Source organism: Diadema setosum, chromosome 8 (assembly GCF_964275005.1).
Source record: "Diadema setosum chromosome 8, eeDiaSeto1, whole genome shotgun sequence".
Classification (NCBI taxonomy): Eukaryota; Metazoa; Echinodermata; class Echinoidea; order Diadematoida; family Diadematidae; genus Diadema; species Diadema setosum.
The window spans coordinates 31,403,054-31,417,188 of NC_092692.1; the positions used below are offsets into that span (position 1 = coordinate 31,403,054).

Consider the following 14,135-nt stretch of genomic DNA (forward strand, 5'->3'; position numbering starts at 1 on the left):
TTATTGATATGAGTGAAACATTGCTGTCACATGGAAATGTATGTGAGAGAGCTGCACCTGTATGTCATGCATGATTTAATGGACTACATTTTATTTCCTTTTATTTTTTGCTTTTTTAAAACAACTTTGGATGCCTTACAGTAAATGAGTGTATCAGTCATAATCATGCAAAATGCTTGTATGGTATTCTAGCAGAATTATTCTGTATCATTGCAACATGTTTAGTAGTGAAATTTGCTTTACCTCATGCTTCTTAGTCTCCATGTAGCAGTTTCTGTGGAATATATCACATTACCGATGTACACATAAACAAATGACTAAATGTATTAAAACTTGTTACCAAGTCACCCCTCAGAGGTAATTTAGCAGAATGTCAATGTCTAAATGCTTAAATGAAATTTGAATCATTCTGGTTTTTGCAAAGAAATATATTGCAGTGTTTATATCTGGCTAAATGCCTAAATCTCATGCACATTTAAATCACAAGTGTACTGTAGAGCTACATGTACACTGTATATTTTCTATAAATGTGCTTTTCTTAAGGTCGACTGTCTTTTTAATACCAGTTTTTTAATCGGCACATGTATGTTATATAGAAAAAAGTTGGACAAACTACTCGACATTATGAGAAAGCTTATAGTATGGAAAATACTGTTTGAGTAGAATGAAGAAATCAGTATTTGGTGTCTTCATTTATAGCCTATCATTGCACACACACACACACACACACACACACACAAACACACAGACACACACACACACAGATTCATATATATATATATATATATATATATATATATATATATATATATGAACATATATATGTTTTATATGCTTTTATGTAATTATATATTCTTATGTTTACATACAAGATACATTTGCATGCATGATATGAGAGAAGTAGAAAAAGGAGACATGTCAGATCCTTGTAATAAGTTCTTGAAACACATGTTCTGACTGCCACGTACTGCCGATAATAGCCTGTTTTCCCATCAAGAAATACCAGCGGTTACCAAGTACTGGCAATCTACTTAACTGATCATTCACCCAGCTCCTCAAAGCTTGCCTCAGAATATGCTTTTTAATAGCAAAAATAGAAAAAGAAACAAAAGTTTTGCACACAGTCATCATAGCCATAGATTCACTAGCAAAAATGCATTGAATTTGATGGGCAAATATTGGAAGCTATACGATACCACTTGTATTTATCTAGGGCCAGCAAGTACTGTTGCTATGGGTACTACCTACATGGCTCCGCCCACAGGTACAGCACTTGTCCAGCCCATGGCAGCTGCTGTTCCAGGTACAAACATGAATGAATCAAGACTAGAAAACAACTTAAAAAACAAAAATAAACAAAACAACACAAACCGGGGGGGGGGGGGGGGGGGGGGTCATTTCATGAAGCATTTTGTCCGACAAAGTTGTCGGACAAACTTGCTCTCAGACAATCAGATGCAAGGATTTCAGTAGCTTGTAACAATTTGTCAGAAAAATATCAGACCAAAATGCTTCATGAAATATGCCCCAGGTCTAAGTGCCCCGCTAGAATGGTGGTCTGTATGCATGTTGAAAGCAGAAAGAGAAAAATTCAGAGATTTGTCCCCATTAAAGTTGTGCAGTCACAGGCTTGTAGCCATTGACTTTTGTATGGAAATAGGATATGGAGCACATTTAGTGAGCTGATACAAACTTAAGCCACTGTCTTTGATGTGAGAATAGGTACTGCACACTTTCATTGTTGGGAACATTCATAATAATAATGACGATGCATGATTTCATCATTATTGTTGCATTTTTACCTTTACTAACATCATAACTGCTATTACACATATATAGTAGGAGTGACATTGTAGCGATAGGTGTATCATCTAAATTGTTGAGATTCATGAAAGAATATTGGCGTGAGAAGATTCTGCCATTTTACATGGATGTACGGATTTGTACAAGAATGCTTTGTAAATGAACATGTGAACTTAGACACACATGTGCACACTGAAAATAAGCAGGTTTTTCTGATCATTCAGCTAGGACTCACTTTTGTGTACATTGGCTTGGAGTGTAAAGGAGACAAACTGTGGAGCGTAGCCCCAAGGAAAAAGACAAGAAGTACAAGGTGCTAATGTCAATACACTTCAACCCACAGATACGTGAATCAGCAAACTGTGAAGCTCATTTCTTAGGACAGATGTGCATTTTATCAAGTTCATATTCAGTGATATACCAGGTATTCCTGACTCTGTGACTAAGGGGGTTCTGAATAGAATTATCCAGAATGTGCATTGTTGCAGGAGTTGCTGACATGGTGTTATAGCCCCCTTTTTAGGCGTGAAGAGAGAAAAGAGACAGAGAACAAGAGAGAGAAGGGAGGAACATTTTCCCATGAAGAAATATTAATGTAATAATAGAATTATTATATATACATGTCTACCTGTACCTTGAATTTCAATAGTGCTCTAGTCTTTAATAGAATTATGCTCCACCTACATGTATATCTGTATTAAGAATTTGGTACCTGTTAACATACCATCACTCCCTTTTTTAGACCATATACGATTGTATTGTACATCAAAATTGTACAGGTTGATTTTTTTTTTTTTTTTTTGGATAAGAAAGCATTGCATTGTGTCGTTGTTGTGCTGCTAGCCAAATGTGAAAACCTTGCTAATGACTTTGGCTAGCCAAATGTGAAAACCTTGCTAATGATTTTGGCATAGTGTATTCATCCATTACAAATGATGATTCTCAAATGAGCTATCAAACCGTCAACCACAACTTCACCTTTTTTTTTTTTTTTTCTGCTCGATTGGTTTTTATGACTTATGGATCATTTGATAAGTGATGATTCCGGGGAATGCCAAAGTGCATGCTTCAGATGATTTGACAAATACATGGTGTACATTTTGTGGTGAGATCAAATGGGAATATACTGTAAAGCATGATATATTCGCGGCACGAAATTTTCGCGAATTGGAGCCGACGGCCTTTTTCGTGGCAAGAAATTTTCGCGAATTGCCTCTTGCGTTCAATGCATATAGTGTAGATAAGAAATTTTGCGTGCATTTTAATTTCGCGAATCTTGGCGCTCGCGAAATTCGCGAAATTAAAATGCACGCGAACATTTCCCGTTTTACAGTATACTGTAAAAGTGGAAATTTTCGCGGTGTTGAAATTTTCGCGCATTTCGCGCAACCAGAAACAGCGCGAAAATAAAATCCCCCAAATATTTTTGCTTGCCATATGTTCCTGTGCGTGATGTCTAGATTCCACGGAATTAAAAACACGCGAAACTCTTCTGACCCGGCCAAGCGCGAAAAATTAGTCGCGCGAAAATATCCACTTGTACAGTATGCATATGCACATAAACTTGATGAAGACATTTGCCTGTTAATTCATGTACACTGTATGTATGCACACACACACACAACACACACACACACACACACACACACTCACACACACACACACACACACATAAAATACATCTTTCCACCTTTATTTCTGTTGCAATCTTATCCTTTACTGTACATGAGGGTGTCTACAATCAATGTTCATATCCCACCAATTTTTTTTTTTTTGTGGCCGCACTTTTTCCCATGATTTTGTTTTGTTAGGAGAGACAGTGAACATTAAAAAAAAAAAAAAAAGAAGAATGGGAAAGAAGTCTTTGATTTGCCCATGAAACTTGTCAGGACGATCGACCTGTTTTCACGCTCACCAAATACATTGGTGTGCGTGGGAATCACGAAATTGCCGAGTTTGAGAGATATCTTAACACAATTGATCACCAGAGAAGCATGCTATTAGAGATAACAGTAAATGTCCTTGATACTGGTAGTGGTGGTATATCGCCCGGATGAGATCATCATTTCTATAGTTGTAAGAGATGTAGATATGAAAAAAGGTATAACAATGTCTATGTTCCTTATATGGCTGAAATTGTTACACTGAACATTTCACACCAACTTTTGAAATGAAATAGCATTGTATAACATAGGACAGTAATAATGATCATATTTGTGGTAGTTGCAATCAAAACAGTTGTAATGATCAAAGAATAAGGATGATAGTAAAAATATTAATATTCCTGTTGCTACTACTGCTAAATGTGTGATTTTCATCGTGCACTATGACTGTGAATTGATTCTCAAGTATACCAAAAAAAAAAAAAAAAAAATCCAGATGTGCTGGAAAACATTCAGTGATTCATTTTAATACTCTCGATTTGTTATAAAGATTTAATAGTAATATTAAAAAAAAAAAATGACTTTGCGCCTACCTAGGAATGGTTCCCATGCAGCCAGCCATGCAGCCTGCCCTACAGCCAGCCATGCAGCCTGCCCTACAGCCCGCCATGCAGCCTGCCCTACAGCCTGCCGCCCTACAGCCCACCATGATGCAGGCCCCTGTCATGATGTCCCAGGCCCAGATGGCCGACCCGGCCCTGTCCCAGCAGGCATACCTCAATCAGCAGGCCCTCATGGTATTATCTACTGGACTGAGATGGGGATGAATAGATGGATGGATGGATGGCTGAATGGATGGATGGATGAATGAATGAATGAATGAATGAATGAATGAATGAATGAATGAATCAGTGAATCAATCAATCAATCAATCAATCAATCAATCAATCAATCAATCAATCAATCAATCAATCAATCAATCAATCAATCAATCAATCAATCAATCAATCAATCAATCAATCAATCAATCAATCAATCAATCAATCAGTCAATCAATCAATCAATCAATCAATCAATCAATCAATCAATGAATGAATTCAATCAATCAATCAATCAATCAATCAATCAATCAATCAATCAATCAATTAATTGATGAATTAATCAATCAATTAGACTGAGAGAAATAATTATTTTATAAAGTGATCACTCAACCAAAATAATGAGGATGATTATAGTAATAATGGTATTGATAGTCATAACAATATTGGTAATGATGATAGTGATTATCGTAATGATGGTATTTCATACTTACCAACTGTTCTAATTATGTAATGTACAACTGAACCATTCAGATTTCTGAGGTTTTTTACCATGAAGAACAGAACATTCTGATGTGGAAAATGGTTTGTTACCATGAAGAACTGAACATTCTGATGTGGAAAATTGACAAAATCATTTTTTTTTTTTTTAGAACAGTCAATTGATGTATCACATATGTTCACCAAGACTTTTTTCTGTCTCATCCAGATGATTGCTTGTATAAAAATCAATTATATAGTACTGTACATAGGATTTATAATCTTAGGGAAAATGATCTCTAAAATAAGACTCAGATTACATCAGAGAGCATCTAGAACCTAGCATCTTCCATGCCCCCAAAGCAAGCCCTGGACCAGGGCCAAAGGACTTTTTGCACATTTTTTCCCCTCTGAAAAAGTGTTAGGATTTCTAATTTTCAAATGTTGGCAAGTATGGTATTTCTGTCATATTGTATAATAATGGCATATGTATACAGTATAATAATTCAAATGGCAGTGAATGTTAGGTCACAAGTACAATGTAGTAACCTTTCATATACCCACAATCAATAGACTCATCATTCACTGTATGTGAGCTTAGATCTTCTTAGACTTTGTCACAGATAATATCCAGCATTACCAGGCTCCCATTTGTATGATATAAACAAGGCGGTGTAAACTGTTGGCACATGCCCCCAATTTTTTTTTCAGTCATTTTTATCTTTGTTGGCACTCTGTTATGCCAATGTGGCCAAGGTCGTGATGAACATGAAAGCAAAATGTTTGTACCAGCACTTTCATTCTATATGCATTTTGGATAGTCCTCAAGAAGAATTGAAAATTGTAACTATATCTCGTTTTGTGTGCTTGCCATATCTATTTCTACTCAAATTTCAAGTGTTGCTGGTATTTTTTTTTTATTTGGAAAGAATATTGATGTAATGCACAGTCTAAAACTAAGCAGTATAGAAGTCCTCATTGAATGAAGTGCTTCATTGACATATTGCCCCCTGATGTAGGCACAACAACTCCAGTTGCAGCAAACTCAGCAGCAACTAATGCAGACCATGCAACAGTTGAGTCAACAGACGCAGCAGACCCAAGCCATGACTACCGCTGCGGTAGCTACAGCACAGACCCAGGTGCAACAGCAGCAGAGCAAGCAGCCACAGGTGCAGCCATCCCTGAATGGAGCCCCGCCCAAGAAGCGGCTATCCTCCTCCTCCAGGTCGGCATCTTCTCCCACCTACTCTTCCTCCTCCCCATCGATATCCCCTCCCCTTCCTCCGCCGCCTCCAATGAGCAGCGCCCCTCTGAGGAGTGCCATCAAGCAGCCTGCAGCTGCCCCATCTGCTCCATCGTCTGGTGAGAAGAAGAGCATTCACTTCAACCAGGAGGTTGTCAGCATCACCACTGGTTCCAATGGAGAGACGACTGCTCTGAAGGCTTCCCCAGTCTCGCCTCCAACATCACCTGCTTTCCCAGTAAACAGTCGGGGGATACCACCACCACCACCACCACCACCCCCACCCCCACAGCTTGTCTCCAAGGGTGGCAAAACGATCCCCATGGACGATGTGAAGGACAGGGCGCGGACCGTCCGCATTGGCAAAATTGTGTGGCCACCCCGCAAGGCGGAAGAGCAGAAACAAGAAGTGGAGGTGGGCCGTCTCCAGCTGGAGCAGAGTCAGCAGGCAGAGGCCCCTCAGCAGTTGAGGACACCTGTGAACCCCATCACCCCAGAGATGCTCCAGGGGCGCGCCAGTACCCTCCGGAAGACGAAGACGAAAAACATTGGTCCGAAGGGCATCGGCCACGTTGTGGCCAGCAAAGAATCCGCACCGGAAGCTCCACCACCCGCAAGGGTCAAGTCGCCGCCCCCAGTAGTTGCCAAAAAGTACAACAAGAAGGTGGACCACCACGCAGAGGCCTTGTTGATGCTGCAGCAGCAGATGAAGACGGCTCCTCCACCATCACCAAAGAAAGAACCACCAAAGACCACGCCTCCCCCGCCACCTCCTCCTCCCATTGCCAAGCCAGCCTCTCCGCCTCCTCCACCCAAAGTGCCTTCTCCACCACCTGCCCCCGTGGTAGTGGCAGCAGCAGCAGTAGCGGTTGCTGACCCTGCTCCCCCACCTCCACCACCACCACCACCACCTCCAATTGTGGAAGAGGAGCGGAAGGAGATTGCAGTTCAGGCCACTCAGACAGAGACAGAAATGCCATCTGTGGAGATCCTCAAAGCACAAGGAATCATCCAAGAGATTGACGACACCCCATCTGTGGTGAGTTAGTGTTGCTTATCGAGACTTGCAAAAGTAGTCAACCTGCTGTATGTTAGTACAGTATTCATCGCATAATCGGGACAGGTTGGGAGTAGCAAACACGGCCCCTTCAAGCGGGGTGCCCGATTTCGCGATGAGCACTCGTCACCATACACTAACGGCATACAATATGTACATGTAGTGCACACACACACACACACACACACACACATGCATACTGACGTACTGTACATGTACATGAATACACAACCACACTACCCCTTGGCGCGACCCTCTAGCTCTCCCTGCATTCTCGCAATGATGTACTGTAGAGTAATCGCAACCAGGAGACCAAGAGAGCACATGGCTTTGCTTATGTAGGGGAGAAGAATGTTCGCGAAAGCATGTGTTTCGCAATGGCATGGATACTTATACACGGTGCTTTCGTGGCTATGCATGTACGTGTACTGGATGGAAGGAGGTCAAAACACACCAGTCCGAAGCTTGCTTTGTAAGTTCGATGTAAACGACAACTGATAGGGAATCTTTGAAATATTTTTGTGGTATTTTGGTAGATTTTTTGTGTAAAATATCAACAAAATCAAAGATTGCTTGAAGAAAAATTGTCACGTTTATCAGAGGTCCCCACCCGATTATCCAGTGAAAATAACATGCATTGGAAATGTTTCTGGGAGGCGTATGTCATTTAAGCGAGGTTCCCGATTATCAGATGCCCGATTATGCGATGAATACTGTACTGCTATTACTACTTCTGCTACTACTGCTCTGACTACCACTGCTGCTACTGCTACTGCTACTACTACTACTGCCACTACTACTACTACTACTACTGCTACTACTACTACTACTACTACTAATGATAATTATGTTATTGTACTACACCTGTATTTCCTTCTCATTTGCATCTCTTCCTCATCATCCGCAGCATCTCCTAATTCTTCCTCTTTTCTCTTACTATAAACTTTCATTTTCTCTCCTGTTTTGCTGTCCTTCATCCATTTGGATATTCTTGCAACCTTTCATGCCCACCAGCTTCAATCTCCATGTTTACACCAGTAAAGAGATGCTAGCGACATATAACAGAAGATGCTTTCATTGTCTCTTTAATTGTCAGATGTCTTTTTTGACATCTGCGAAGCCATCCCAAATGACCTCTCTGATACAGGTATTAGTTGATGAATCTGTCTGACCCCTGTCCTTCTTATGTTCTTGCCTTCTCCCAACCTACAACTTTCTTTCTCTAAAATCATTTTACACAAGGCTTTTTATTCCTACATTTTGTGTTTTACTGTAAGTTGCACAATTGTTCATCACTTACCCCAAGATACCAATTACTGTCTCCTCCAGACGTCCTCCACCATCCCAGATGCCCTCTCTGATGCGGATGTTGAGGAGATGGAGAAGATGCAAACTCTGATCTACCCCGTCGGCCAGTCGTCCTTCTACATGTACACCCGGGTCCGCTGGAACCTCACCATCAGGAAAGAGGTGAACAAACTTTTACTCATCTGTTCTGGCTCACTCAGTGTCAAACAAAGTCTATGGGATAGCCACATTGTTTGGAATTTACCAAGGCTGCTATGATCTAGTCCACAAATTATGCAAATTACTTTCCATTACATTAAAGCTCATAACATGCCAAAGCATGCCAAAAGACTTTCATTTGGAAGTATTATGCTTGTTTCATGCTTTTTTTTTTGGTGTATGGACTGGATGTAAAACTTCAGATTTGATTTAAACTGCCTTGTCTGGGGTTTATTGCAGTGTAGGCTTTATACAGAGAATGTAAATCCACACTTGCGGAATCTTGTTATTTCAACATTTTACTTAGATGAAGACAATAGAATAGGTGCTGATCCATCTTTAGATTATGTCGCTGTTTGCAAGTTTAGACAAAATCTGATAATTTGATAATTTAACCAGTGCTTAACATTTAGCAGTGGCCTCCGGCCATTAAAAGTTGACGTTGGGATTCCAAAAAAAGTTATCTTTTGTTGGCCCAATCAGGCATATAAGTTCAAAGTGGATTGTTACATATGCTTTTGTTTCAGGCCACCACATATCTTTTAACCCATTGAGGACGGACTGATTTTGCCACAACACGCATTTCCCATAGACACTTGCCCGTACGTATACTCGGGACTCGTCCTTTATGGATTAAAAAGATATGTGATGGCCTGAAACAAAAGCAAAAAAATATTTTGGGCCACCCAAGTTTCAGATTTAAGGATTTTAGCGGCCCGAACTGGTCACCAGAGAAAAAAGTTAGTGTCGAGCCATGACTTTGGTATTTGTGACAATCAGCAAGATCCTGCCATATTTGATAATAAGCTCCTGTTTACCACCCCCTTCGACCATGTCAGGTATTCACTCCTGGGGAGCGCCTTGGCAACCCCACAGCCCAGCAGCTCATCTTCTCCCAGATCGTCTACGACGTCTTCAGCAACAGCTGTATTCGCATGCGCAAAGGGGAGAAGCGGCTGATGGCAAGCCTAGTTGGTAAGTCGATCATCACCATACATGTACATGGCCCAGGACTGACTTCAAGGGGGAGGGGAGTGCCTTTACTGGTGTCTCATGATCAAGCCTCATAGCATATCAATAAGTATCCCCACCGAGCATTAATTCTCAACTCATTTTTCATGGGTTTTACTCTCTGAAATGTTGCATCAAGCAAAGACTGCATTTTGATTGATGGCCCTGGGGGCATTACAATTGAAGATGTTTACTATTATTTACCTGGGACAAGAAACATCATACACTGCCCCATTTCATGATACATGTACATGCACTTACAATGGGTAGCCCTGTTGTACTTCTTTACTTTTATTTATTATTTTTTCTGCGGGTAGTAGTCAGCGATCAGTTAAAAAAAAAACAACAACAACTGCAATTCTCGTCTTTAGTCAGGCCGTGGGTATTTTTAATCAGACATTTAATTTCTTTCTTTATTTTTTCATTTTTTTTCTTTTTTGCCAGAGGCATTTTTACCTCTTTCGTAACAGGACTGCCTGTCTTTCAAGTAATTGTAAGAGGATTCCTACAAATCCTTTGGTATTTATCAATTGTAGTCTCTGTGTGACAAACAGAAACTGAAACTTCAAAGGACTTTATGACAGTCAGATTAAAGTTATGAAAAGAAGTTCAAAGTGAATTTAGTGAAGGAGAAAATGAAAGAAACAGAGAGACAGATGGACAAACAAACAGAGACAGACCTAAACATACAGATAGAGAGAGTGAGAATTATAGATAAAAAGAAATTAGTCAGTATGATATATTCAACTCAGTAATTTTCAGGACAGCTTATTGTGTAACAATCACAATCCAAACAAATGAATAGATGGATCAAAATATGATTGCGAGAAAAACAGGAACTGTCCATTCCAGGAAAATATTTTATGGAGTGTTTATACAATTGTACCTACAGGCTGTAACCAATAGATGTTTGTATTCCTTCGTGACGTACAAGCGGCAGTTCACGTTTTAGCACCACTCCTATCCCCCAATAGATAAATAAAAGAATTAAAAAATCACACACATACACACACACACACACAAATGACTATTGGCTTTCTATGTTGATTAATGGCACTTAATGCTTTGTTCATGATCATTCAGAGCAATGAGTTATAGTACTTCCCGATTGATTTTGTGAGGCCATCAACCCAGAATGTGGGGGCTTTCAGACCCAAACTTCAAGCGTATGACCTCCACCTTGTCACTTGAGAACATACTTCAAGTGTATTTCATATCCTATCATATGATTTATATATGCAATGCACTGGTGATGGGTGTGATGATATATTCATATTAGATGTATACTGTATTAACCCGTTGAGGACGAGTCCCGAGTATACTCAGGCAGGTGTCTATGGGAAATGCGTGTTGTAGCAAAATCAGTCCGTCCTCAACGGGTTAACCCAGGTTTTGGAATGTGGCTCTAACAAGACTTTATTTATCCATTAATGTTCACTTTATGTGTTGTTTGGAAGTTTGCATGGTAATGTAAATGATGAAGAGAGGTTTGCGGTAACACCATGCTTGCATCTTACTTATTGCTTACTTCATGTGATTAACCATACAAGTGCATTGATGATACTTATTCCAAGTTTTGTTTTGCTTAAAGGGGCTGTACAGTACTGGTTGCGGTGGGGATTCATGTGTTTTACATTCCTAAGTGACATAATGAGAAACCTCTTATGAAATATGAGAAGGATTCAATGTTTATTTGATGAAAACTGGTTTTCAAATGGCTGAGATATAAAAAAAGTGATAATAATAAAAGACTACAGGCCATGCCTTGTATTAGAATCTCCTTTGTTTCACGTTGTTTTTGGATATCTAAGCCATTTCAAAACTGATTTTCATCAAAATAAACTTTTGATACCCCTTAGAATCGCATGCTCTTTGACATCTCATAGAGTGCTTTCTGAATATTTCGCAAAACTTTAAAAGCTAGATCCTTACCTCGACCAGAACTGTACACACCCTTTAACAATATCAGCTTTTTTTTTTTTTTCATTTGTTTTTACTTACGTCTACATTGGCATTACAAATGCCTGCTTCTTGCCATATTTAATTGCTGCAGAATTTTGATAGAGCATTAGTTTATCGAATGCACAAAGCCATTCATAATTAGAAGTATCAAGGATTTTACCAGGAAACACTAAGTTTGAATCACTTTTATATTGCCAGTGTATGGCACCCTGGATAAAGATATTGTTTGTGGTGGGCCTCGGGAGGGAAGGCCCAACCTCTTATTCACTGCCACACTGGAAGATTCATTTTATAGCATATAATCTAGTTGTTTTTTTCTCTATTCCTTTTCCTATTCCTGGAGAATACCTTTAAAGGAGACCTCCAGATGATTTTCAGACTTTTACATATGAACAACTATAAATTGGTTATACCGGGTACAGAGTTTCAGAATTTATAGTGATTGGGATGAGGAAAAAGAATGTTTTCAAAATTTAGAACAAATTGCAATGAACAAGGATGATGACATGGCAGAGTCACCATAAGAATGCACAAGTTGGGGCTCAAGGAAGCAGAGCAAAAGAAGAAGGCATGCATACATTATCCACAGGTGAACTTGCAAACTGGCAGTATTGTAATGGGAATTACACTGCTACATTTCTGAAATATGTGAGGCTCCTACGTCATCATCATTGTTCAGTGTAATTTGTTTAAAGTTTTTTCAAAGTATTTTTTCTCTACTCAAGGACCACAATAAATTCCACAAATCTACACATGGAGCTGTTGATTTATGTATTATATGATGTGAAATTATGAAAATCGTCTGGAATGCCCCTTTAAATGGAGATTGTTTTATTTTGGTTAAGATGATAGCCTAACCATCAAATTTTAGGGCAAAAGTAAAATTCTTATTGCTGCTGTATACCAGCTACCAGTATCTGTCCTGGGGAATATTGCAGCTTCATTTTCATGAGCTGGTGACCTAAGAAGACAATGAACAAAACAAATCTAAAGCTCTTGCTAGCGGGCAGATGAATTGGGAAACACTTTGATTTTCAGGGGTTATTTCATGTGTATTCAAGGTGTTTCATGCATTTCATCAAAAGTTGTGATACGCAGAGAGATTATGTTAAAGCATCATAAACCAATAAGCTTCTGGTAGAGATCGGTTGGAAATTGCAAGAAGAGAGCTCAGGGTTATTGCTTGGAGTGCTAACTGCTTGTGCTTTTCAACTAACCTAACACTTTGAGGTTGGCTGTATGTTTTTTGCACTGCTTTGCTCTAACCGCCACCCAGACAAGTATGGCATCACCCCAAAGAATGTGTCCCAAAAGAGTGCCCACCGCAAGGAGGTGATCGAGGCAGCTAGGCAGCTGCCCCTGTACTTTGCCAGATTCTTTCCGGTCCATGTGAGTATCGCCATCACTGCTCTTGAAAGCGGCTGGGTGAAGCGGGACACGTAAAACATGATACCCCAAACCACGTTCAAGTTGATTTTTCAATCAGCGGAAGAATACTGAACAAAAAAAGTAGGGAAACTTTCTCCCAAATTGAATATGAAATTGAAGAAAAAAAGTGATATCAAGTTTTACATATTCTGGCAAAAACAATGACATCAGTTATGACCATATACTTGTATATAGTATGCAGAGTGAATGACATCATTATTGTCCCCGCCGAACGAGTTCGAGCAGGGGACTATGAAACGGGCTCCGTACGTGTGTGTGTCCGTCCGTGTGTCCGTGTGTCCGTGTGTCCGTGTGTCCGTGTGTCCGTCCGTGTGTGCGTCCGTGTGTGATCAAAATGTTCAAAATGCTACTCCTTCGCCATTTCTAACCCGATTTCGATTCTGTTTGCTTTATATGATAGCACTACATGGGAGCTTTGAAACTTCTATACAGAATTTCAATTGTGACCTTTGACCTTGACCTTTGACCTATATTGTACATTTTGCTTCAAAATGCTACTCCGTCGCCATTTCTAACCCGATTTTGATTCCGTTTGCTTTATATGATGGCACTAGGTGAGGGCTTCAAAACTTCTACGCAGAATTTTGACCTTTGACTTCTTTGACCTTTGACCTTGATTTTTGACCTATATTGTACATTTTGCTACAAAATGCTACTCCTTCGCCATTTGTAACCCGATTTCAATTCCGTTTGCTTTAAGTGATGGCACTAGGTGAGGGCTTCAAAACTTGTACACAGAATTTTGACCTTTGACTTCTTTGACCTTTGACCTTGATTTTTGACCTATATTGTACATTGCCTACAAAATGCTACTCCTTCGCCATTTCTAACCCGATTTTGATTCCGTTTGCTTTATGTGATGGCACTAGGTGAGGGCTTCAAAACTTCTACACAGAATTTTGACCTTTGACTTCTTTGAC

At 39.7% G+C, this 14,135-nt stretch overlaps 1 protein-coding gene across 1 annotated transcript in view; it reads left to right on the forward strand.

Moving 5' to 3' along the window:
• The window catches only part of LOC140232202 (unconventional myosin-XV-like), a 158,702-nt gene that overhangs the window by 93,166 nt on the left and 51,401 nt on the right, over window positions 1-14,135 (forward strand). The window contains exons 30-34 of the mRNA XM_072312340.1: window positions 4,284-4,483; window positions 6,004-7,269; window positions 8,617-8,757; window positions 9,633-9,768; window positions 13,043-13,155. Of these exons, the coding sequence (XP_072168441.1) occupies window positions 4,284-4,483; window positions 6,004-7,269; window positions 8,617-8,757; window positions 9,633-9,768; window positions 13,043-13,155 (1,856 nt within the window). The remainder of the gene's footprint in view (window positions 1-4,283; window positions 4,484-6,003; window positions 7,270-8,616; window positions 8,758-9,632; window positions 9,769-13,042; window positions 13,156-14,135) is intronic.